General features: G+C 62.4%; 3 protein-coding genes across 3 annotated transcripts; 1 reads left to right on the top strand and 2 right to left on the bottom strand.

Annotated features, from left to right (window-relative positions):
• Nucleotides 1-2,702: 2,702 nt before the first annotated feature.
• On the bottom strand, nt 2,703-6,475 carry RND1 (Rho family GTPase 1). Its single transcript, XM_065419566.1, has 5 exons — nt 6,356-6,475; nt 5,940-6,027; nt 4,218-4,327; nt 3,156-3,290; nt 2,703-2,948 (listed from the first exon to the last, which is right to left on the bottom strand). Exons 1-5 carry the CDS (start codon nt 6,473-6,475, stop codon nt 2,703-2,705), a joined length of 699 nt encoding a protein of 232 aa, XP_065275638.1.
• Nucleotides 6,476-16,406: 9,931 nt separating this feature from the next.
• On the top strand, nt 16,407-19,978 carry CCDC65 (coiled-coil domain containing 65). Its single transcript, XM_065419749.1, has 8 exons — nt 16,407-16,544; nt 17,026-17,193; nt 17,444-17,613; nt 17,881-18,019; nt 18,397-18,594; nt 18,715-18,933; nt 19,286-19,438; nt 19,679-19,978. Exons 1-8 carry the CDS (start codon nt 16,407-16,409, stop codon nt 19,976-19,978), a joined length of 1,485 nt encoding a protein of 494 aa, XP_065275821.1.
• A 525-nt stretch (nt 19,979-20,503) lies between these two features.
• Nucleotides 20,504-24,192, bottom strand: FKBP11 (FKBP prolyl isomerase 11). The gene is made up of 6 exons (XM_065419587.1): nt 24,079-24,192; nt 23,862-23,927; nt 23,096-23,183; nt 22,225-22,258; nt 21,261-21,331; nt 20,504-20,737 (listed from the first exon to the last, which is right to left on the bottom strand). Exons 1-6 carry the CDS (start codon nt 24,190-24,192, stop codon nt 20,520-20,522), a joined length of 591 nt encoding a protein of 196 aa, XP_065275659.1. The 3' UTR covers nt 20,504-20,519.
• Between the last annotated feature and the right edge of the window lie 406 nt (nt 24,193-24,598).

Genomic DNA, 24,598 nt, shown 5'->3' with positions numbered 1-24,598 from the left:
GCAGGCAGCTGTGGCTCCTCCAGCAGTCTATGCCCCAGGAAGAGGAGTTGCTATAAGCCCCAGGGCCCGGCTGGCTCTGCCTAGCAGCCCCATTGCACTGACTGGAACCCGCTAGCAGCTCTTAGCGCAGGGGTGCAGCACCCCCCTCCGCAGCCTGGCAGACAGGTACTTCCATGCAGCTGTTCCTTTGGGTGAGGCCTTCCATGCCACCTGGCTGGGGCCCGCTCATCACATGAGCAGGGAGCCTTAGATCATCTCATCTGACCCCCGCCCACCCAAGGCCAGAGACCACCTGTCACTGCTGCCCGGAGCGGGCCCAGGGCAGCCAGGGGGCACATGAAGATGCCCAGAGACAGCGATTCCAGCCATCCCTCGGTCCACTGGCGAATCCCCCTCAACACGCCTCCGTTCTCAGGGGAAGGGCCTAGCTTTAACTTGGAGCCATTGCGTCCAGCTCTGCCCCGGGCCAGGCGAACGAACCCTGCGGTTCCTGCAGCACGATCACCTCCCCTCCTGCTCCGCCGCTCAACAGAGCTGAGCTCATCCCGGCTCCGGAGAGGGCCCTGCTGTCCCCGCAGGCGGGGGCTCTGGGGCCATCATGCCCACCCAGCAGGTAAGAGGGCAAAGGGCAGCAGCTGTTTCACTAAGGCATGAAACGTGCTCCACCCCTTGAAATTCATCCCAGCCATCCCCATCCCCAGCCTCAGGGCCGTGGGGAAGAGCGTGAACCAGGGGTTCTGTGCACAGCCACACCAGGCTCCTGTACTTTCCTTGAAGCCAAGTCTCATCTGTCTCTGCCACCAGCGGGTGCTGCACCCGCCCCTCAGGGATCTGGCCTGTCCTCCTGTGACGAAGTGGGGGGTTTTCTTGTTTTCGGTGGGGTTTCAATGGTTTGCAGGCGGAGGGGGTGGGACTCAGTTTCCCTGGGTGTTACTGGTTTAACGAGGGGAGGGGAGAGGGAGTGTGTTTTGCAGAGGACCGGAGAGAGGACTTGGGGACCCAGCCGATGGCCTGGAGGATGGAGACCCCAACGACCGGTGACCTGAGACCCTGACCCGGAGACCCCAGCTCAGGAGTCGCAGCCGGTTCTGGCCAGTGGGAGGACAATGGGCTGCAGAGTGAGGACCCAGTGACCCAACCAGCCCGTTCCAGCCAGAGGACAGAAGCAAGGAGAGGAGGCCCCGGTTTACGACCCTGTTTACCTGGAGAGAAGACAATGGACAGAGGGGGGGCTTGGGGCCAGGGATATCAGATGCCCAGCTGGGAAGCAGGGGGCTCTGGGCTGGAGAGGGGGAGCAGGCAGAGCCCACCTGGATGCAGAGAGACTGGGATGTGCTGGGCTGAGAGAAGCCAGGCCTGAGGCCCTGAAAGTTTCCTGTGCTGTGTTCAACTCTCAATAAACCCTCATTTTACGCTGGCTGGGAGTCGCTGTGGTCTAGAGAACAGGGTAGCATCAACCCCTTCGGGGGCGGAAGCCCGGGGGGTCCAGAGCGAGGGGACTCCCTGAGGGGGCCCATAGCGAGAGACAAACATGCTAAGGCTCAGAGAGGTGCGGCTCCAGGAGGTGGAGGGGCCTGACCCCAGGAGAGAGTGGACCCCCGCGAAGAGCTGTCACACTGAAAGGGGCACCCCCCATGGAGCCAAGAGCCGGCATGATCTGTGAGTCAGTGACACCTCCCCCGACGCCTGGGGCCGGACTTTGCCCCACTGCTGGGACGGTGACTCATTTGCACGGGGTGGCATCCAGGGTGGAGTGTCCAGCCAGACACGCTCAGGCGCTTGCTCACCCAGGCAGAGACAGGAACTGGGTGTCACCGCAGCCCTGCTGGAGGTGCCGTGGCTTGGGAGGGAGACTGCTGCTCCTCCGAGCCCCCTGGCTCCCCACATTGGGGACTAGTGGTTAGCAAGGGGCTGGGAGCCAGAACTCCTGGGTTCCGCTCCTAGCTCTGCCAGTCTGCACGCAAGCTGGGGCAAGTCCCTGTCCCCCTTAGTGACCCTGGCTGGGGAAGGAGATGGCACTTCTGCGGCTAAATCATTAGTTGTACACGGTGTGTATGTGGCGGGGGGGGGGGTGTTCAACCTGACGCTTCACAGACACCACAGGAGCCCCTGCCGCACGACTGAGCCATTCTATTCTCCATAATAAATAAGCTTTTTAATAACACTGAACACTGAACAGGTGGCCCCCCCAGAGAAGAAGTCTATAAACCAGTTGCCTCCTTCCCCCCCAGACAGGTGAAGGTGGAGCCACCCCCACGCTGGGAGGCAGGTAACGGCAAGGTTGGAAGCAGCCAGCTCTGGAGACAAGCAGCAGATGGAGGGGATGTGTCACAGCCAGACACCGGGTGGGCATTCAACGAAATGGATGAGTCCCGCTGACGGGGCCTCCTGGCTCCAGGGGGGGGTCAAGAGTAGCTGCTTGCCAAGGTCCTTCTGTGCTGAGACACCCCAGGGCCTTGTCACCCCGCCTCCATCTCTTCCTCAGAGAACGCGTGCCGAGTCTGCGTGCGAAGCGCTGGGATGGTGAAGGGCTGATCCCAGGGCTGCCGGGGCCAGTCGGGAAACTAAAGGCCTCTGTGGGACAAGGTGTCACCGCCCCCCATCTGGCCTGTCCCCCACCCCCCCGTAGCATCGGCTCGAGACCATCCGGAGGCCAGAGTCAGGGTTTGGTCCGTCCGCCCCTGCCCTGGGGCCCAGCCCCGTCACATGATGGAGCAGCTTTTAGCCTTCTCCTTCTTGAAGGTGGAAGAGAGGAGTTCGGATCGGCTGGGCAGGTGCAGGAGTCTCTTGGAGAAGCTGCGCCCGGGGCTCTTGGGGAGCGGGGGGCTGGCCTTGCTCAGGCAGATGGTGGATGCTGTCCGGAAGACGCTGTGCACACTCTTCTCGGACGTGAAGGCTGAGCACTCCAGGTAGTTCTCTGCTCCCAGCTGCTTGGCCACGGCGCAGCCCTGTAACCCAGCCAAGGAAAGAGCCATCAGCCAGAGCCGGGCAGCGAGGCCTGCAGCTGCTGGCTAGGCTCACATCCCAGGTGGATTTGGGGCTGAGCTGAGGTTCTGGTTCAGAGCTTCAGCCCCGGACCCTGGGACACCGCCCCAGGCTGCACTGTGGTCATGCTGAGCCCTGGCCGGGGGCAGGGACTAGCTGAACCCACTCACCTGCTCGTAGGAGACGGGCGCCTGCTTTTGGTGGGACAGCTCCATCAGGGTGCTCAGGTCAGTCCGCAGATCCGTCTTGCAGCCAATCAGCAGCACGCGGGTGCTGGGGCAGTAGTCCAGGATTTCGGTCTTCCACTGCGGAGAGAAACCCGGGGTGAGTCAGGCGCCCAGAGCTGCTGTCACTGGGCTTAGAGCCTGCAGGGAAAGCCCCTGGGGTGACTCAGCTGCTGCCCACAGGGCTTATCAGCTGCCCTGCCCACGCCCTCTCTGGGTCCCCGTCACCAGAAGGGTGTGGGGCCCACAGGGCTGCCCTGGTGACAGCACAGCTCAGATGGGAGCCTCACCCCAACACCCAGTCAGAGCTACCTCCCCTCCCCCCTCAGGATTAGACCTGGGAGCAAGGCTGGCTTTAGTGGCCTGAGCACAGGATGGGGAGCCAGGAATTACTTGGGGGGGGGGGGTCATTTTGGGCAGTGCCACCAGGTCTGAGTCTTTGTACAAAATGTCAGATCCACGTTGGCAAAGGGGTTTAAAGAAACATTCCCTCTCCCCGCCCCAGCACAACCGGAAGTGGAAGGAGCAGCAGGACAGACAGGCGGCACTGGCGCCCAGGGGAGTGGCACGCTGCTCTCAGCCAGTGGGGCAGAAGAGGCTCCCCCCCAAGGGGTCACCCCCAAGGTTTAGCCTCTGCGCCCCCCCAAGCTGTAGAGCAGGTCTGGGGGCACAGGTGTGTTTGGCTCCTCATGAGAGGGGCCCGGCCCTCCCATTATGAAATACCCCACCCCTGCAATCAGAGACCCGGGGGGGGGGGGGGGGGTGTGTCCAACTGCCCTGAAGGACCCTCAGACCACGCCAGCAGTGCAGCCCTGCCTGGTGCATGGAGGGGCCCCAGTGCCTCGTCTTGTAACCAGCTCTTCACCGCTGGCTGGGAGCCCAACACCACATCCCTGCCTGGGGGCCAGCTGCCCCAGGGCCCCCCCACTCCTCCCCTCCCCGCTTTACACAGTGGTCAGATCTGTCATGGGGGGAGAGAAGAGGCAGGGTGTGTGGGGGGCTCCTCACCTTCTTCAGGGCACTGTCCATGGTCTCGGGACGGCCCACATCGAAGCAGAGCAGGACGGCGTCCGAGTCGCTGTAGCAGAGGGGGCGCACATTGTCGTAGTATGGGGACCCTGTGGGGGGGAAGGGGGGGTCACAAGTGAGTCTGTCACCCCCTCACCCTGCTGTGAGCCGGGAGGGGGAGGAGAGAAGCTGCCGGGAACCAGCCCCCATGATCTGTCCCATGGGGGAGCAGGACCCTCCCAAGCAGGGGGCGCTGCCCTGGGGGCTCACATGCCCCTACCCCCCACATATGAAGCTGGGGGGCCTGACCCCCCCGGATACAGCTGTACAGCCAGGGCCCTCGCAGCCCCCAGTCCTTCCCCATCCAGCCCAGCATCCCAGGCTCCTCTCATCCGAGCCTCCAGGAGCCGTTTATATAACTCGCTGCCTCCCCCAGAGGGGAGCAGCGCCAGGGAGCCGGGGGTGGCGGAATGCAGGCTGGTGGGGAGGGGGCCGTGTACCCCCGGGGGAGAAGGATGGCCCAGGTGTACAGGGGGAGGGAAGGCCCGGGTGCCCTCCCCCACCCCCGGAAGCAGCATCCAAGCGTTTTGCAGCCCAGACGCTCTGTGCTCAGAATAGCAAACAGCCGCGCTCCCTGCGCCAGCGCATCGCCATAGCAACAAGGGGGATCCAAGCGAGACTGGGACCCCCCTCCGGAGGGGGGGATGCTGCAGCAGCAAGGGAGGGGGCTGCATCCCTGCTGCAGGGGCTCCCCAATGTGACCTCCATAGTCAGCCAAGGCTCCCCCCCTTCATTTTAGGGGACCTGTCCCCCCTTCCTCCCAAGAAGGATCAGGAGCCTCCTGACCTGGGATTTCCCCCAGTAACACCCCTGCTCCCCCCTTCCACGGCAGAGCCGCAGTGATGCGCTGAGGGGAGGAGCACACCCTGTCCTCAGGGCCGGGAGTTTGCCTCTGCCCGGGGTCACCAGGGGCTTGGGGAGCTGGGCTGCAGGGACCCCATGGACACCGGGGAGGTGGGTGCAGGGGACTCAGGTGGATGGGAGCAGTCTGGGGGACAGCGGCTCTTAGACCCACTGCTGGAGACTCCAGCATCACAGACCCCCCGGCCCCAGTTCTGCTCTTGCAGGACCAGGGTCCCTGGGGTGGCGGGTTGCCCCCAGCCCCCCTAGAATGCGGCCACTATTGTTTCTCCGACTCTATTTGGGTTCTGTCTTTGGTGGGGGTCAGTCAGAGCTGGCACATGGTTTCCCCCCACCCCCCCAAGCCAAGCCCCCAATGCTCAGAGATGCCAGGGAAAGCCCATCCCCACTGTGGGGGGGGGGGATGGGGGGCTGAATGAGCTGCTTTAGGCAGGACTTGCAGGGGGAGGGGACTGCATGAGGCAAAGCCAAGCCTGCCCCTGCAATGGTAGGGGACCCCCCCCCTTAAAGAATTAAAGCAACCCAAAAGGGGGTTGCATGCCTTCAACTGACCCCCTCCCCCAAGAGCTCCCTGTTCAATTCCTCACACGCTCCCCTGCAGTGGACACTCCCCCCACCCTGCACCAGGAGCCCCCCCCATAGAACCCAACCAATTCTAGGCTTGGGGGGGGGGGGGCAGGATCTGCAGGGACCCCCAGACACACATTCCCAGAGAATGAAGGAGCCTCCCCTGCCGCCAGCCCCCACCCCAGTCACCCCACCAGCTCCAGCCCAGCTTGGGGGGGAAGGGGGGCTCCTTACCAGAGGTGTCCCAGAGGCTCAGCTCCACGCGCTGCTCCTCCGTCTCCAGGCAGGCCGTGTAGTTCTCGAACACCGTGGGCACGTAGGTCTGGGATGGAGAGCGGGCAGCGGTCACCACCCGGGCCCCAGAGCCCCCAGCCCAGGGAATGGGGGGGGGTGCTGCCCCTCATACCAGCCCAGGGGGGAGAGAGCCATATTAACCCCCCCGCACCGGCCTCTCCCCGGGGGGGGCTCAGCCATTTGCCACAGAGACCCCCGCCAGGCTGCCAGCCCCGGAGCCCGCCCTGGGTGGCGCAGGCTCCCGGGGGACCCAGCACGGCTCAGGGAGGCTGGGCAGAGGCGTGCCAGGGGCCGGGCATCCCCCGCGAAGCCTATAGGGACCCCCCCCGGGCGCCCCTCGCGGGGCCGGCGCTCACCTCGGGGTAACAGTCCTTCGCCAGCACCTGCAGCATGGCGGTTTTCCCGCACTGCACGTCCCCCACCAGCACCAGCTTGCACCGGGCCACGGCCGGCTGCGGGCTCCTCCGCTCCCGCATGGCGAGGGGGGCGGGGGTCCCGGTCCGGCTCCGCGCGGCTCTGCAGCGCCCCGCCACGGGCCCCTCGCTCCGACCCGCCGCAGCCCTGCAGGGACGGGAACTGGGGCGCGGGACCAGCGCTGCCTTGATATAGAACATACCCGGCCAATCGCAGGCAGGGGTGGGTCTTCCCCTAGCCAATCAGACAGGCAGGGCTCTTGTCTGGTAGCCAATGGCAGAGGTCCTGAGTCACAGACTCCCTTAGCACTGCCCTCCCCTGCCTCACCTTCCCGGCTGGGAGCCGCGTGGGGACGGGCTCGGGCCGGGGGTCGCAGGGCAGCGCCTCCGCCTGGCCCCGCTGCTGAACTGTTGATTGAGGAGTTTCTTAACAGACTTAAATACCAGCCAATTAACGGGTCCGCACGAGTTCCCACCTTACCCTCCCCCCCCACCCCCGCCAACTAGTGATGCAGAACAATAGTTCCAATGCAATCAGGGAGATTCCCTCCCTCTCCGGCTGGCCTGGCCGCCCTCCCGGCTGGAAATTCCGGAATGCGGGTCCCGTAAGGGGAGGTGACTCAGCACATGGGGGCGGGGGAGGAGGGCTCAACACCCCTCAAACTCCAGGCGCTGATTCCAAGGTGCTCAGCCCCCAGCACCTCATGGGATTCTGGCATCAGCCGGACAATGTTTTGTAACCACAGATTTTCACGGCCCCGCAAGAGAGAAATCAAAGGGGCAAAGTCACTCAGATTCAATGGCTATTAGCCGTGATGGTCAGGGACGCAGCCCGATGCTCGGGGTGTCCCTAAGCCTCTGTTTGCCAGATGCTGGGACTGGACAGGATGGATCCCTCAATAAGTATCTGCTCTGTTCATTCCCTCTGAAGCATCTGGCACCGGCCACTGTCGGAAGACAGGATCCTGGGCTAGATGGACCATTGCTCTGACCCAGTCTGGCCGTTCTTGTGTTCTTATGTCCAGCTGAAATCCTCAGGGTCTGGATGATCTATTTGCAGATGTTTTACCAACCTGAGTTGGATGTGTCCATTGATGATACTGGATTCTTAAAATTGATAGTAGCCCTTTAATGACTTCAAGGCAGGCTCTAGAGGGGTACGGGAGGTGGACTGAGGGGCTGCAGAGTACTAGGGTAGCAGAGAGGGAGAACATGAGAGTGGAAACATGAGAACTTGGGGGAAAGGATGGGAAACGGGGGCACATGGGTGTAAGGGATAGATGGGGGCTGAGACGGCAGGAGCACCCAGCGTGACTAAGTGCAGAGGAGTTTGGGAGGGAGCTGGTTGGGGGCAGGAAGAGATGGGGCAGTGATAGGAGAGGGGTGGGGAGAACTCTGCCTGGCCTCTCCCCCCCAAAGCACATTCCCGTCTCTGGCCTGCAAGTGCCCACAATGGGAGCCCAGGTTTTGCAAGATCCAGCCCTGGCTCAGAATCACGTCACCTGCCCTTGAGAGCCGACTACCCCTGGGGTGGGACGCGGCAGCAGGAATGACAAACAACCATATGCAGAGGCCACTTTTGAGAACCATTGTCCCTCGGTCTTCATGTCGCAATATTTGGGTTGCAAACCCTGCTGGGGGGGGGGGGGGGGCGCAAGCTGATTATTCCTTTCAAACCAGTTTCTACTGGATGACATAACAATGGTATTATGAGAGCAGGAGCCAATGACACCCCCACATTGAGTGGTGATGATGATGGTTTATGGTGCTGAATACCTACCTCAGATTTGAAAAACACCCCGATCACCTTTAAGAGTTAATTTTGTTTTCTTGCCCTAAATTTTTAAACAAGGCATTAGCAGTAAGATTTGCCATCTATTAAATATAAATTTACAAGTCACAAGTACTTCTTTTGCAATTATTCTGAGATTCTCACTACGTTTTATCATATTTGGATTTATAATTCTTTCCACAAACATGTACACTTCATTAGTCGGTAATGGAACAACAATTGCTCTCCTCAGCTTTGCAAATTGCACCTCAAATTTGTAAGGGGTATTCTACAGGCCATTATCCTCTGATCCCACTGAGGATTACCTAAAGAAACTACACCATCTGCTAAAAAAACTCCCTGACAAAGCACAGGAACAAATCTGTACAGACACATGCCTAGAACCCCGACCAGGGACATTCTATTTGCTACCCAAGATCCATAAACCTGGAAATCCTGGAAGCCCCATCAGGCATTGGCACCCTAACATCAGGCTTGTCTGGTTATGTGGACTCTCTCCTCAGACCCTACGCTACCAGCACTCCTAGCTATCTTCGAGACACCACTGACTTCCTGAGGAAACTACAATCCATCGGTGATCTTCCAGAAAACACCATCCTGGCCACTATGGACGTAGAAGCCCTCTACACCAATATTCCACACAAATATGGACTACAAGCTATCAGGAACAGTATCCCCGATAATGTCACAGCTAACCTGGTGGCTGAACTCTGTGACTTTGTCCTCACCCACAACTATTTCACATTTGGGGCCAATATATACCTTCAAGTCAGCGGCACTGCTATGGGTACCCGCATGGCCCCACAGTATGCCAACATTTTTATGGCTGACTTAGAACAACGCTTCCTTAGCTCTCGTCCCCTAACGCCCCTACTCTACTTGCGCTACATTGATGACATCTTCATCATCTGGACCCATGGAAAAGAAGCCCTTGAGGAATTCCACCATGATTTCAATAATTTCCATCCCACCATCAACCTCAGCCTAGATCAATCCACACAAGCGGTCCATTTCCTGGACACTACTGTGCTAATAAGCGTTGGTCACATAAATACCACCCTATACCGGAAACCTACTGACCGCTACACTTACCTACATGCCTCCAGCTTCCATCCAGGACACACCACACGATCCATTGTCTACAGCCAAGCTCTAAGATATAACCGCATTTGCTCCAATCCCTCAGATAGAGACAAGCACCTACAAGATCTCTATCAAGCATTCTTAAAACTACAATACACACCTGCTGAAGTGAAAAAACAGATTGACAGAGCCAGACGAGTACCCAGAAGTCACCTCCTACAAGACAGGCCCAACAAAGAAAATAACAGAACACCACTAGCTGTCACCTTCAGCCCCCAACTAAAACCTCTCCAGCGCATCATCAGAGATCTACAACCTATCCTGAAAGATGATCCTTTACTGTCACAGATCTTGGGAGACAGACCTGTCCTCGCTTACAGACAACCCCCCAACCTAAAGCAAATACTCACCAGCAACCACACATCACTGAACAAAAACGCTGACCCAGGAACCTATCCTTGTAACAAAGCCCGATGCCAACTCTGTCCACATATCTATTCAAGTGACATCATCATAGGGCCTAATTACATCAGCCATACCATCAGGGGCTCGTTCACCTGCACATCTACCAATGTGATATATGCCATCATGTGCCAGCAATGCCCCTCTGCCATGTACATTGGCCAAACCGGACAGTCTCTACGCAAAAGAATTAATGGACACAAATCTGACATCAGGAATCATAATACTCAAAAACCAGTGGGAGAACACTTTAACCTGTCTGGCCATTCTATGACAGACCTGCGGGTGGCTATCTTAAAACAGAAAAACTTCAAAAACAGACTCCAAGGAGAGACTGCTGAGCTGGAATTGATATGCAAACTAGACACAATCAACTCAGGATTAAATAAAGACTGGGAATGGCTGAGCCATTACAAACATTGAATCTATCTCCCCTTGTAAGTATTTTCACACTTGCTTCTTATCAAACTGTCTGTACTGAGCCATCTTGATTATCACTTCAAAAGTTTTTTTTCTCTTACTTTATTGGCCTCTCAGAGTTGGTAAGACAACTCCCACCTGTTCATGCTCTCTGTATGTGTGTATATATATCTCCTCAATATATGTTTCACTCTATATGCATCCGAAGAAGTGGGCTGTAGCCCATGAAAGCTTAAGCTCTAATAAATTTGTTAGTCTCTAAGGTGCCACAAGTACTCCTGTTCTTTTTGCGGATACAGACTAACACGGCTGCTACTCTGAATACTGGATGATTGTCTTTGAAGCGTGTGAAATATTTTTTTTTAAATGTCACGTTTTGGGGCAGAGTTGAATTGGCAGCATCGGCAGGGCCCCCCCACCCCGATTCACCCCCACCCCTCTGAGGACTGGGCTGCACTAGGATGTTCGACCAGGGTAACTGTGTTGGTTTGTGCTGGGACGGTTTTCCAGCAGGAGCCCTGGGGTGCAGAGGTGCCTCACACCGGCTCATTTCCCTTCCTGAACTGGAATAAGCTACAGTGCTCTAAGCCTTGTTGCCCCAGTGTATTTGCATCTGCATGGGGGCGGGGGGTTGTTTTAGCAGCACCAGGACAGATAAAGCAGCAGGCTCTGTTGCTGTCTCCTGGGGGTCCCGGCTGTGCACCGCAATCCCACCAGCCCCACCCCACGCATTGAGGGCTATCTGCCCAGCAGGCTGGGTTGTTAGGAAAGGCTGGACAGCAGGGCCGGCTCTTGGCACCAGCCGACCAAGCACGTGCTTGGGGCGGCACCTCAGAAGGGGCAGCCAATGTTGGGGTGGTGGGGGGGCGCTCAAGGGTTTTTTGTTGTTGTTGTTTTGTTTCGGCCGGGCAGCGCGGGGGTGTTTTGGTGGTGTGGCGCTGTGGGGGGCGGGGGTTTGGCCGGCACGGCGCTCTGCTACGCTCCGGGGGGTGGGGCGGGGGTTTGGCCGGCCCGGCGCTCGGGGGGGCGGGGGTTTGGCCGGCCTGGCGCGGCGCTGTGGCGGGGGTTTGAGCGGCCTGACGCTCTGGGGATTTGGGCGGCCCGGTGCGGCCTGGCGCTGGGGGGGGGGCGGGGGTTTCACCCGCGTGGCGCTGGGGGGGGGGTTTGGGCGGCCCAGCCCGGCGCTCGGGGGGGCGGGGGTTTGGGCAGCCAGGCACGGCGCTGGGGCAGGGGTTTGAGCGGCCCGGCGTTCCGGGGATTTGGGCGGCCCGGCCCGGTGATGGGGGGGGGGGGTTTCCGCCAGCGCAGCACTGGGGGGGTGTTTGGGCGGCCCAGCCCAGCGCGGCGCTGCGGGGGGGTGTTGGTTTCGGCGGCGCGGTGGGGGGTCAGCGGCGCGGTGCTGGTGGGGGGGTGTTACGGCGGGGCGGCGCTCTTCGTTTTTGCCTGGGGCGGCCAAAAAGTTAGAGCCGGCCCTGCTGGACAGGCCCGGACCTGACTAAAGTTTAACATGGAAATGTTCACCTAGGGAGCCTGGTTGCAGGCAGGTCCTCCTGGCTGGGCACCGGGGTAGCCAGGGGCACGCTCCTTCGTTTGGACCCTTGGGCACTGCTTAGGACCCCACGCCAGCTGTTCATCCCTGTGCCCACGCCTCAGCCTCCTGATCCTGGGGATAGCTTGGGAAGGGGCTCCATGCAGCCCCAGCTGTGAGCTGGGCACAGGCTCTCAGAGCAATCAGGGTGGCGGCACGGACGAGCTGAACCCTGGCTCCTCGGGCTGCCCACGTGGCTCTGCACAGTGTTGGGTGCCCACAAGGAGCTGGAGCCAGCCCCATGGACTCTGTGCCAGCTCCAGCCGTCTCCATGCAGCGGGGAGGCCTGGCTGCCCAGGGGAGCTTGGAGGAAGGATCTGGGCTTTCCCCATGGGCGCTGCTCCAAACTCTCCATTACTCAGCGCTCTGCCCTTCCTGCCCAGCGGAGGTCACCGGTCTGATAACAACCCCAGGCCCCCGCTTCTCGGGACTAATCGCCCATTAGTTCACTGTCTGAAAGGAAAACTACCCCCGCCACAGACACACGCACCATGCACGTCACCCTGAAATGAGTCCGGGGCCGGGGGGGCGAGATCTGTGAGCCCGGACTCCTGGATTCTATTGCCAGCTCTGGGAGGAGAGCGGTGTCTAGCAGTTGGCGGCGGAGCTGGGAGTCAGGATTTCTAGGTTCTGTTCCCAGCTCCAGTAGGGGGCATGTGATTGAAGCAGTGGGAGGGGAGTGCTGTCCAGTGGTTAGAGTGGAGGACTGGCAGTCAGGACTCCTGGGGGTCTGCCCGTGACTGGCTGTGTGATCACAGGTGAGTCACTTTGCAGCCATCTCTGTGCCTCAGTTTCCCCATCAGGCTGGTGGCTGAACAGCGCTGGGTAAGTGCTTTCGGACAACTCAGAAAGGCTGACTGGGGCAGGCACTTAGAGCTGATGCAGCTAGAAGGAAGCCAGGGAGTCAGCTCCACGGATGGAAACAGGAAACGTCACTAGGCCCTTTAGGAGGCACTTTCCGATCCCGGATTCCATGTGACCGAGCCTGGCTGCTGGGAAGGGAGCCTGGCTGCTGGGAAGGTGACCTGGGACTTTCCCCTAGCACTAGAGGGGAGAGCGAGATACCTGGGGCCTGCCAGGTACTCTCCAGCCTGGACGGTAAACAGCGCTGCTGCTACTCACCCATGCAAATCCCTTGGCAATGAATCCCCCGGCTGGTAGCTGGGGGGAGGTGCCGGGGAGTGGCTCTCTCAGGGGCTGGCATGTTGGCAGCTTTTGTTCAGCGGCCTCCAGAAGAACAGATCTGAACCTGACTCTTTCCAGGGGTCCCTCCGAGGCCATAACGATCCTGGTCTAGACATGGGAGCTGCTGGCCTGGAACACATCAGGGTCTGGCTCGTCCTAGCACCTAGTGCACCGTGCTAGCCCGTCTGTACAGCGCCTCCTGCTGGAAGAGACCGGGACTGGAGTAGCCAGGAGGGGGGTGGTTATTTTAGGGCTGCTCCTCAGCCATGGGACAGCACGCCCTGGGTTGCTGTCTCGCCCCCGCTGCCCGTCTGCTCGGGAACATAGGGCAGCTGGAAAGAGGCGGGGGCTGATGCGGCTTCTGTGAAGACCCCAAGTCCCCTGTGTCCAGCAGCTGCTGCAGGCCCGGACTCTCCCAGCAGGAGGCGCTGGTGCCCTGGGCCAAGCCAGACCCTGGAGAGATCGGGATGGAATTGCCTGTGCCAGTCCCGGCCATTTGTTCCACAAATCCCCCTCCCCCGTGAGGCCCACTCCCTGGCTGGGACCGGTGGCAAGCGCCCAAGGTGGGAAAAGGAGGGGGAGGGCTGAGTGAGCCATGCAGCTGGGGGACGGCCGGGGGAAGTCCAGAGATTGCACAGAACGGCTCAGAAATTCCAGGACTCCGGCTTCCTGCGCGTGTTTTTCCCATCAGGAGGAAATGCAGATATGCTGGAGAGCCATGGAGGGGAGGGGGGAAGCTCTGAGCCCCATGCTCTGGGAGGCGAGCTGGCTGCGCGTTATGGGGAGACGGGATCCTGCCGTGGGATCCAGGTGCCACCAACCTCAGGGACAGGTCGACTCTTGGTTCCTCCCTTCCTGGCCCAGACTCTGCAATGGGCCAAATTGGACTGGCCCCAAACGGGGGAAGGGGGCAGGTGGGGCGAGGGCATAAAATGATGCAGGGAGGGAGAGGATTTGGCCTCTCTTCATATAATTAAACCCACGCCAGTTACCATGACAACAGTGCTGCAAAAAAACACCCCACATTAAAACAATAGCGAAAGAATAACCCCAATTCCCCCCTCCCCCCTCCCCAGGGCAGGTGCATTTACATGGCTATCCCACCCCCGGGGCAAGGTGTCCCCCTACCAAGGAACCAAGCCAGCCTGGGAGGGGGATTGATGGGGTGAGGGGCCAAGGGCAGAGCTGCCCCACGCCCCAGCGTCCTGGTCTCCCCAGCCTGACCTTTACCACGGGGGCAATGGATGAGGTGACTAATCACGAAGGGTCTGACTGTGATGTGGGAGCCTGGGAAGCGGGAACTGACCGAAGACCCCCAAACCCATTCTGCACCCCTGGCAGGGATGACTTTGGGTCACTCGTGACCTGGGGCTGGAGCACAGCCGGTGCCACCAGAGGGCAAAACCCTGTGCCCCATTTCCCCCCTGAGCCAGCCAGTCTGAACCCAAGGCCGCTCGCGGCCTGGCAGGGGAATGCCTGACACCTGGTTAACCAGCTCCAGCTCCGTCTGCCGGGGGCTCAGCACAGAAGGGGGCTGACTGGGTTCCTAGCGCTTTGCAGGGCCAGGCAATGACAGACACCGGTATTGTTAATAACTGACACAGCTGAGTCCCGGCCTCAAACCCACCTGCCTCCCTCTCTGGGCTTCATGGCTCTCAGCTGCAGGACAGCCTGGGGCCCTGAATCTCCATCCCCAACAACACTATGAGCCCCCTCCCCCACTTCATTCTGCATGGGCACCGTGCTTTCTGCTGGCTGTCCTTTGTCAAGCACCTGCAATGCCAAAGCAGCCACTTGACGGGGACAGGGTAGTGGGGTGGGGAGCATGGCGGGGGGCCCTTAGAGACACCTCTATGCTGATCCCCCTTGGGCTTGTGGGCAGCACTGGGTTCGAGAAGAATCAATCCCAGCACCCCACCCAAGGGGGGCTCCACACCAGAACTGAACCTCACCTGCCCTGGGGGGTTGGTCAGATGAGGAAATTGAAGCACAGAGAAGGGATGTGCCTCCCCCAAGGTCACATGGTGAGTCAATGGCCGAGCCTTGAGTAGAACCCAGGAGTCCTGGCTCCTGCCCCTGCTCTAACCACCGGACAGCATTCCCCTACCAAAGCGTGGGAAGAGAACCCAGGAGTCCTGGCTCCTGCCCCTGCTCTAACCACCGGACAGCGTGGGAAGAGAACCCAGGAGTCCTGGCTTCCTTCTCTGACTCGCTAGCCCAGGCTCCTTCCCACCAGGGAGCTCTGGAACTGGCCACTACTGAGATTTTTGGATCCTTGGCCCCCGCTGGCGTCTCCCCTGGCCGGGATCCCTCTGTGCCCATGGCGGAGCTGGCAGGGCCCGGGATGCGGAGCTCTGCTCTGCAGGGCTCGGCCCTGGGCTGGGTCCAGCAGCAGCTGGTACCAGGGGTCCCAGCGCCACCATGGGAACAGGCTCCACCCAAAAAGAGGAAGAGGCTGGCAGCATGCGAGGAGAGTGGCAGGTGGGGGAGGGATGTCCAGGGGGGCTGGACAGGACACTGTGTGCGGGGGGGGGGGAGGGAGGGTTGCAGGTGCAGGGACGCTCACAGGTGGGAGAGGGGCCGGGAGCCAGGGGGGCCAGGCTGCACCTGCAAGGGGTCAGGGAACTGTTTCCTCCTGCTTCTCCTGTCCCCCCTCCCCCGCTATCCCCTTCCCCACCTCCCCACCCACTATCCCCTTCCCCCTCCAATCCCCCTCCCCCTCCCCCCACTAACTCCTCCCCCTCACTGCAATCCCCTTCCCCCTCCCCCCCTCCCCCACCTCACGGCGGTCGCCGGGCCCGGCGGGTCCTCCAGGCGCAGGGGTCGCTCACTCCAGCCTGGGGCCTCCCTCTTTCCCAGAGCGACCGCTCGTCAGCGCCCGGGCCGCAGGGGCCGCCCCTCCAACGGAAGCGGCTGTTGCTAGGAGACAGAGGGACGCGACTTGCTGCAGGGGGGAGGATCAAGAGGTACCGGGGGGGCAGAGGGCCAGTAGGGGGCACCCATGGGGGGAGGGGCCCCTGGAGGCAGGGGGCCCGTGGGGGGCTCATGGGGGGAGAGGGCCCATAGGGGGCACACTGGAGGCAGGGGGCCCGTGGGGGGAGGGGCCCCTGGAGGCAGGGGGCCCGTGGGGGACAGAGGGCCCGTGGGAGGAGGGGCCCCTGGAGGCGGGGGGCTCATGGGGGGAGAGGGCCCAGAGGGGGCACACTGGAGGCAGGGGGCCCATAGGGGGCACCCTGGGGGGAGGGGCCCCTGGAGGCAGGGGGCCCATGGGGGGAGGGGGCCCATGGGGGGAGGGGGCCGGGGGCCCATAGGGGGCACCCTGGGGGGAGGGGCCCCTGGAGGCAGGGGGCCCATGGGGGGAGGGGGCCATCTGCAGGGGAGGAGGGTTCTGACCAGGGACCCTGTGCAGGGTGGGGGGCGCCCCCTTGGCAGCATCTGACCCGGCTCCCCCCAGCCCCGCAGCCATGCCGAAGAAGGGACGCAAGGGGCGCAAGGCGGCCGTGCTGAGCGAGGAGGAGCGGTTGCTGCTGATGCAGCAGAAGATGCTGGCGGAGGAGGAGCTGAGCAAGAAGAAGGAGGACATGCTCACCCAGTTCCTGAAGGCGAGGCCCGGGGCGCAGGCGGGGCGGGGTGCCCCGCTCCAGGGCCCGTTTAGTGCCACCTGCGAATTGCCCCCTGGGCGCTGGGAGCCGAGCTGGGACCTGGAGCTGGGCAGGAAAATGGCTTGGGGAGGGTGGGGGCATTCGACAGAAAATGTCAACTTTTGGGCCAATAATCGAAACCTACAATTTTGCTTCTGAAACGTCCCCCCAAGGGAGCTGTCATTCCGGGGCCTCGTTCTCCCGTGTGAGCCGGGCTCTCTGCCCAGACTGCGCCGGGCTCTCCCCTCGTAATGCTGAACCGGTGCGGTACGTGATGGGCGTCCCCGTCAGTCTTTCTGTCGCACGCTGCTGGGAGCTGGCGGAGTCTCTGGAGCTTGCGCAGTGCTTGGGGCTGCAGGTTCCACTTGAGCTAGTTAGATACCGGTAGGTGGTTGGGATGTGCTCCCACCCGGCCAGTGTAACCTTGTGACCCACCCGGCAGGACAAGCTGGCGAAGGAGGAGCACAACAGCGCCCTCAACATGAATAAAATCAACCTGCAGTGGCGCACGGTGCTGCGGGAAGTCAAGGCCAGAGAACTGCGCAAGGACATTGAGATCCTGAGCCAGACCTTTGAGCGGGTGGTGGACTGCAAGGACAGTGTCATCCGGGTAAGCAGTGGGGGTCCCAGCTGGGTGAGCTGGGAGGGGTGCGTAGCGCTGTGGGTCCATGAACAGGGCTGGAAGAGTGGCTAGCAATGCCCCCTCAAGGAGAGGAAGTGCTGCAGGAGGGCAAATGTGCTCAAACCAGGGTCCCATGCACCCTGCAGCCCTCGCTGCCGCTGAGCTCGCTGGGGTAACAGCGCTCGGAGGCTCTGGGGCCGGCGCTGCAGCGCCTGAGTGTTCTGTGTCATCCATACAGTCGCTGGCCAGGGACCTGTCCGAGGCAGAGGCGCAGTACACTCATGCCCTGTGCAGCCACCTGCACAACATCGACCAGCTGCTGCAGCTCCAGCGGTGCCGCCTGAGGTACCTGGATGAGGATTACAACACCGAGCTGGAGGCCCTGAAGAAGGAGTTTGAGACAGAAAGGTACGGGGGGGGGGGGGGGAGAGGATCGCCCACTTTGGGGGAGGGCACAGACAGGCAGGTGATGAACATAGGGATGGGGAGGCAGCTTGATGGTGCCCCAGGGCCATGAGCCCTCATCCCTGGCCATGAGGCTCTTGTGCTGAGCCCCAGCTGTAGCCCCCCGTGGAGCAGCTCCCCAGAGCTCTCTGGGTAGCCATCAGCTGCTCTCCCCTCCCCGCTGCGGGCCATGCTGGCTCACCCCTGGCGGCTCACCTGCGGCTTCCCCAGGATGATGATCATCGAGCACCATGACAAGGAGAGCCGCTACCTGCGGGATGTGCTGCTGGCCCTGGAGCAGAACTTCAGTGAGAGCGAATACGAGGCCAAGCTGGACTTCCAGAGCACCAGGGACGACGTCAAGAACAAGGTCTGGGCTGAGGCTGCTCCATGCCAGCCTGGGGCAGGGGAGGGGCTTGGTGACACCAGCCTTCCTCTGGTTCTTCAGCCAGCAGCTGGTGGCGGACTCTGGTGAAGAGCCCCTCCTCCTCACACTCCTATGTGTGCAGGGCTTGCTAAGGCACAGGGTATGGGCAAGAGTCCATCTCTACCACAAGGTCCTCCCCACTGCCAGCTTAGGGGGCTGCCCAGTCCCAGTGGGACTGGAGGGGGGGAGCTCCCCTCCTGGGGTTTGGGTTCCTGCCCTTGGGGTGGGCTCTGCAGGCATGGCTGGCCTGGGGAGTCAGGGGAGGGGACGCTGGTGGCTCAGGGTGGGTGAGGGGCTAACATGTCTCTCCCCCCCCCCAGAACCTGGAGGAGAAGCACTATCTGCGTGTGCAGCTGGAGGGCACAGTGGAGGAGCTGTGGAAGCGGTTCCAGCAGGCGCTGAAGAACTACACCGAGGCAACAGAGGACCGGAAGATTGCATTTGAGGCCCTCAAGATGAAGGATGAGAAGAGCTCCAAGGAGATTGAGATGCAGATGAAGAAGCTGCAGAAAATTCAGGTCAGTGAGGCTGCCCCACCCCAAGCCCTGGCTGTAGGAAACAGGCCTTCTTGGGGGGTCGTGGGGTTCCCGGTGAGCTGAGCAACTCACTGACTGCTCCGGGCGCCATTTCCCTGCCAGGACTCCATTGGCATCCTGAAAGGCAAGATCGCGGCACACATGCGGGAGGCCGAGGAGCAGAACCGGCGCGTGCACGAGGAGAAGGAGGTTGTGCTCAAGCAGCTGCAGAAGCTCAAGAGCCAGATGAACCAGGCCAGGGCCAAGGCCAGGAGCAACCTGGCCAAGCTCACCCTGGAGAGCAGCACTGCCCTGAAGAAGCTAAGGGGCGTCCTAGAAAAGGTAAAGGCCGGAGTTCCCCTAACCCTGCAGGAGAGGCCTCTGCCCCGCCCACGGGGGCCCTGCTCTCCCATGCATGCCTGGAGTAGCACTGGCCAAATGCAGCTCACAGCTGCCCCTGTCCAGGACAGACAGGAGAGAGAAGTCCCAGCCATGCAGCCTGGCTGGTGGGAGACTCGCCTCCCCCAAACCCATCATCCCTTCCTGGCCCCAGGGAGACACTTCTCCTGCCATACCCCTGCGTTGTCAACACAATCCAGCACCCCCCAGGAAAAGCCCCCCCTCCTGGTGTCCAGAGCACACTGCTCGCCGAGCTGTCCCCAACCGGCCCGCTAAGGCCTCGCTTGCCCCGCAGGCAGAGCTCACCCTGAGGCTGGCCGAGATGTGTCGGAAGCTGGAGACCGAGGAGGAGAAGGTGCTGCCATTCTACGCCTCCTCGCTGAGCAGGGAGGAGCAGGAGGAGCTGGAGCAAGTCTCCCTGGAGAAGCCTGGGGAGCAGCTGGCCCAGGTAAGGGGTGAAACCTGGACCCCCTCCCTCCCCATCAGGGTGCTGGAAGGAGGGCAGGGACCCAGACGCTGGGGGTGCCTAGAGGCAGGCTGGCATAGCTGGTGGAGCGTGTGCCGCACTGGGCGGCTGGGGAGAAGGTTGCTGAGAACCATGCGCTCTTTAATTGAGGGGACAAGCAGAACCAGATGGGGTGCATTGTGGGAGCCCCCCCTCAGCTCTCCTCTGTCCTTCCAACTGCAGCTGATGCAGGATTACCTGGGCCTGGAGCACTTCTGGCAAAGGTACAACAAGGTGAAGCTGGAGCAGCTGTCTCTGGAGCGGGAGAAGGCAGTGCTGCGCCAGGAGAACCAGAAGCTGCGCCTGCTGCTCAAGCAGTACCTGGACGGGATCTCGGTGAGCGACGAGGTGCTCAGCCGGCTCAACCCACTGCTCATCCTCAACCACAAGCTCTGTGCGCCTGGGCCCGCCGGCAAAGCCCACCGAAAACGGCCCCTTCACAATGTCATCGAGGCTGCCCACGAGGTGCCACACATCCTGTGAGCCGCCCACCTGCCCAGCCCGGGGCATGCTGGGAACTGCGCTCTGCGACCTGTGGCAGCTTGTGCCTGGCGCGCGTGGCTGGGAGAGTCGGGCGTGAGGAGCAGCGAGCGCTTCCCCGGCGGTGCTGTCCCACTCCGTGCCCATAGGAAGCTGCCATTAAAGGGTTGTACTGATCGCAGTGGTGACGCCTGACAGGGGAGTGTAGGGGAGCCGAGGGGCATCCAGGCACAGGGCTCTACCCCCGCATTGCCAAGGCAGGCTGGTGACCCTGGTGCAGTTCTGCAGCCTCCAGGCCAGGTCCTGCCCAAGGGAAGCACGGCCCTGGGATTGCCTGATCCTGGGAAAGGGCAGGCAGGTGGCCACTGTGAGTGAGATGCCTTCACTCTCCTGCCCTGTCAGCTGGCTTGGCCAGGTTCAAGCCAGTCCTGCTGCTCCGGCCCCCCTTCGGAGGGGAGCAAAGGGCTTCCCCCAGGCCCTCTTCCCCAGGGACCCTGACAAAAGCAGCCACGGAGCAGGTGCTGATACTGTGGGGAGGGGACGTTTATTTCTTTTTGGCCTTGTTTCTCTTCTCCTCCTTGAGCCTCTTCTTGGCCCCCCGGGAGCTGCTGGCCTTGTGGTAGAGGTGGTAGCCAATCAGGCCCAGCAGAGCCGGGATCAGCCCGATGCAGAGCAGGGGCAGCACGTCATTCGTCACCTTCTGCCAGTAGCTGGCCCGGGAGAGGCCAACCAGCTCCACGTCGAACTGCAGCACGGCGTCAGCTGGGGAGAGAGGGGGCATGGCTGAGCTGGGCTCCCCCGCACACGCGGCAGAGGTGGGAGTGGTCCTGATACAGCTGGCACTGGGCATGTGGTCACTGCCCAAGCTCATGGGAGGGCACCAGACAGCACTGCTCCCCCAGACCAGGGTACCCACACGCTGCCCTGCCCAGAGCAAACCAGAGGCAGCTGCAGCTCTGGGGAGTCCCAGCCCTGCCACGTCAGCTCTGGCAGCCTCTCCAGGCAAGCCAAGGACTGAAGGGGCTACAGAGCCCAAGCTCCCTCGCTCCTTGGCGGGCCACAACGTCCAGCTCCGGGGCTGTCCGTCAGCCTGGCACTGAATTCACCAGGGAGCAGAATCTGTAGCAGGTGTTGCTGGGTAACCAGAGGGCTGGGGGGGACCTAACATCAGCCTAGTGCTCTCTGCCCTGGGGTGGGGGGCACCAGGGCTTGGCTCTGAGACTCAGGCCAGTTAAGGAAGATCCCACATCCAGCCAGGCTGGGCAGACGCGGAGGCGGCAGTTACCTGGGACAGCAGGTGGGGATCCTCGCTTGCCGTAAGCCAGCTGAGGCGGGATGATCACCCTCCGCTTCTCCCTGCCAGGCAGAGGGAGAGGCACATCAGAGCAAGGGCCCAACCTTCTGCCCTTTGGCAGCATAGCCACAGCCCTGCCATTTGCACGCAGCATCCCCTGCCCAAGGCACCCCATCCACCCGGGAAGTGCGACCACTGCTGGGGTGGAGCACAGCAGCCACCCAGCACAACTCCATCACAGTTCAGGACAAGAAGTGCCTAATCAAACTGAAATTGTACATGGGTAGAACATAAGCGATAGAGCTGGGCTGTGGGCAGGATGCTGAGGGTACCAGCCCGTGTCCAAGGAGAAGGGCCTGGAGGTGTTAAAATAACGAGAATGCATTAGGGCCTCCTCTCCAAGGCAGCACGTCCAGCGGCAGGTGGTTGGGGCACTGGCTCAGTGACTGAGAGCAGCTTCCTTCATGGTTTCGCATCCAGCCCTGGGTGGGCTAGTGTCAGAGCTGCATGCTTGTCTGCAAGTGCCTGCAGGCCCAACCACCTGCACCTGCCTGCAGAAACCCAGTCCACAGGAAGGGAGCGCCTCGCCCCTGCCCCCAGTGGGCAGCCCAGCCCAGAGGGCAGGCAGAGAGCCCCCTTCCTGCTCCTGGAGATGAGCACACACCGAGAGCCAGGCCCGGGACCCAGGCCCAGCTTCCTGGAGAGAAAATGCAGGTACAGCAAAGGGCTGGGCCCCCCGCCTAGGCTCTGACCTGATTTTTACCATGTTTGCATCTCCAGCCCCCTGCCCACTCCGCTGATCCAGCCCCGTGGGAAGCCCCATACCGGAGCAGAAGGGGAGCGCCGAGGATCCCCAGCTTGTCTATTGCTTTGGCTGAGAGCAAGCACTGAGCCAGGATGCCTTTTCCCAGCCACACCACCACTGCTCTTGCTAGCAAGCCAGGGCCTCACTTACCCAACGCACATGTCTAGCAAGCTTTGCTCCAAGCCTGGGAGGAGGGAAAAAACACAGAAGAAGAGACACAAATCAGGGGGATTCTCTGAAAGGCTTCCTACCCTCCTGGGTGACGGGGCCTCTTTGGGATGGCTCCTCTCCCCACCCCCTGTTGCAGGAGGCCTCCCTTCCGAGCCCCCAGCCCCGCTGAGCTCTGGCAGGCTCATGGCACCAGGGGGCTAAGCTGCTGAAAGCTGCCCCAATGAGGCAGGGACGACGCGGGCCGGGGTGCCAAGGAAGTGGGAGCCAGGGATCTGGAGGGGTCTGATCATTCAGCAGGGTTACGAGAGAAGCCTCCCAATCGGAGCCCGGGCCAAGCCGGGGAATTCCTAATACTCCCCCCCCCGCCCCCCCGGACCCGGCGGAACATCTGCAAGGGCTGGACGTGGGAGGGGAGGTTCTGTCACACAAACATCGGCAAAGGGCAGTGGCCCCTTCACAGACTGTCACTGCAGAGAGGACAGGCAGGGGAACATGTCGGTGCGTTCCAGGGGCAGCCGGATTCGGAGCAGTGCAAGGGGCCCATGGGGCACCTGATCCTTCCAGCAGACGCCAACAGAGACCCGCACCTTCCACTGCAGTTAGTGTGTCAGTAGTACCTAGAGGCTCCTGTCGCGCCAGGCGCTGCACAGGCCCCAACCGAGATCGTGCCGGGCGCTGCACAGGCCCTGACTGAGAGCAGCCCCCCCCCATCTTGCTGGGGAGGTGGGGAAAAAGGCCCGAAAGAGGTTAAGTGACGGCCAAGGGCACGCACGCAGTCAATGGCAGAGAGCCCAGATCTCTGGAGGCCCAGCCCAGCCTCCTCCCCCCATTGGGGCCCAGGCTCACGTACCAGGGATCACCTGTTTTTTACCCAGCTCCACCTGCAGGGGGTCCCGCGAGAGCGAGGTGTCGATGATCCGCCCATCCTCCAAGCTGCCCTGCGGGGAGACATTGACACACACGGGTAACCCCCAGCGCGGGCACCCTGAGCCAGACCAGGGCCAGCTCGGGCGCGGGGCCCTGGGGCGAGGGAGCGCCTGCTGCGCCACCCCTGACAGACGCGCAAAGGGCCCTGCCATGGGGACGCCAGCCCGGACCCTAGGCCTCCACGGGGTGGGCAGCGGGGGCGAGCGGGCACAGCAGGGCGGGGGGCAGACGTGGGAACAAAGCCGCGTGAAGGGCAAAGGGGGCAGAAGGGCTGGAGTTCTGCCCTGTGCCGTTCCTGGGAAGGGGACACAACTGCAGGCCCCCCCCCAGACACAGGGGGCACTGTCCCCAACCCCCCCCCAGGGGCACTGTCCCCAACCCCCCCCCCAGACACAGGGGGCACTGTCCCCAACCCCCCACCCCCCAACACACAGACAGGGGGCACTGCCCCCCTGCCATTCCCACGCCCCAGAGATTCAGGGGCACTCCCCCCGCCCCGGACACGGGAGCCGCTCACTTCCCCTGCCCCAGCCGGAGGGGGCCCAGTCACCGCTACGTCTGGGGCTCGGCGGCGCCCCCCCCGGCCGCACGTGCGGGCCAGGGGGAGCCGCCCCGGCCTGGCCCCGCCCCGGGCGGAAGAAGCCGCCCGTGCTGACGTGTCCTGCGGCTCCCCCCGCCCCCCCCCTTACCGTGTAGTGAATCTCCACCGTGTCCCCCAGCGCCGAGCGCGCCGCGCAGTCCTCGGGGGGCGCCACCTGCGGGGCGAGCGCAAGGGGGGGGGTCACAGCTCTGGCGCCGGGGTCCCCCCCGCGGGCTCAGACACGACCCAGCGCCCCCCCAGCGGGAACAGGCCCGCGCGGCGCTTCCCCCCCCCCGCACCCCGTTCGCGGCGCGCCCCCCCCTCACCAGGGTCTCCAGCTGCGGCGCGCGGGGGGGGCTGTCCCCGCCGCTCTCCCCCCGCGCCCCGCACCCCAGCAGGAGGAGGAGCAGGAGGGGGGCGGCCGGAGGGTGCGGGAGCATGGTCAGCGCGAGTCTGCCCGGGAGTGAGTGAGTGAGTGTGTGTGTGTGTGTGTAGGGGGGGGGGCGCTACCGCTTCCTCCCCCCGCCCCGCCCAGCCCAGCCCAGCCCAGCGCCGCCTGGTGCCTTCCCACCCCCCGTCATTCAACCCCGGCCGGGCACTTCATGCCCCCCCCCGGCAGCTCCGCCCCGGCCGGGCCCAGGGACACGTGCGAGCTGAGCCCCCCCCCGCACTGTGGGATGTCAACACAGCCGCTAGCCCCGCCGGCACCTGGCGTCGGGCCGGGGTCAGGGCCACACAGAAGCCCTGGGGCCAGGCCAGGCAGCAGGACAGCGGGGGTCTGGCTCCAAACTCGGGGTCACTGCGTGGGGGGGGGATTGTGAGCATTGTGAGGGGTGGTCAGACACA

The sequence above is a fragment of the Emys orbicularis genome, chromosome 19, assembly GCF_028017835.1.
Source record: "Emys orbicularis isolate rEmyOrb1 chromosome 19, rEmyOrb1.hap1, whole genome shotgun sequence".
Lineage (NCBI taxonomy): Eukaryota > Metazoa > Chordata > Testudines > Emydidae > Emys > Emys orbicularis.
Note: the sequence above shows the minus strand (reverse complement) of the source record. Positions and strands in the feature narration are given on the sequence as shown.

What these genes read in the sequence shown, in the direction of transcription:
- RND1 (XM_065419566.1), bottom strand. Translation starts at nt 6,475, where the DNA reads ATGCGGGAGCGGAGGAGCCCGCAGCCGGCCGTGGCCCGGTGCAAGCTG. An exon ending in GAGCCTCTGGGACACCTCTG is followed by an intron (nt 4,328 to 5,939) that starts GTAAGGAGCCCC and finishes TCCCCCCCACAG; the next exon opens with GGTCCCCATACTACGACAAT. An exon ending in TGGACAGTGCCCTGAAGAAG is followed by an intron (nt 3,291 to 4,217) that starts GTGAGGAGCCCC and finishes TTCTCTCCGCAG; the next exon opens with TGGAAGACCGAAATCCTGGA.
- CCDC65 (XM_065419749.1), top strand. Translation starts at nt 16,407, where the DNA reads ATGCCGAAGAAGGGACGCAAGGGGCGCAAGGCGGCCGTGCTGAGCGAG. An exon ending in TGCTCACCCAGTTCCTGAAG is followed by an intron (nt 16,545 to 17,025) that starts GCGAGGCCCGGG and finishes CCCACCCGGCAG; the next exon opens with GACAAGCTGGCGAAGGAGGA. An exon ending in TAAGGGGCGTCCTAGAAAAG is followed by an intron (nt 18,934 to 19,285) that starts GTAAAGGCCGGA and finishes CTTGCCCCGCAG; the next exon opens with GCAGAGCTCACCCTGAGGCT.
- FKBP11 (XM_065419587.1), bottom strand. Translation starts at nt 24,192, where the DNA reads ATGCTCCCGCACCCTCCGGCCGCCCCCCTCCTGCTCCTCCTCCTGCTG. An exon ending in TAAAAAACAGGTGATCCCTG is followed by an intron (nt 22,259 to 23,095) that starts GTACGTGAGCCT and finishes CCCTCCTCCCAG; the next exon opens with GCTTGGAGCAAAGCTTGCTA. An exon ending in ATCCCCACCTGCTGTCCCAG is followed by an intron (nt 20,738 to 21,260) that starts GTAACTGCCGCC and finishes CTCTCTCCCCAG; the next exon opens with CTGACGCCGTGCTGCAGTTC.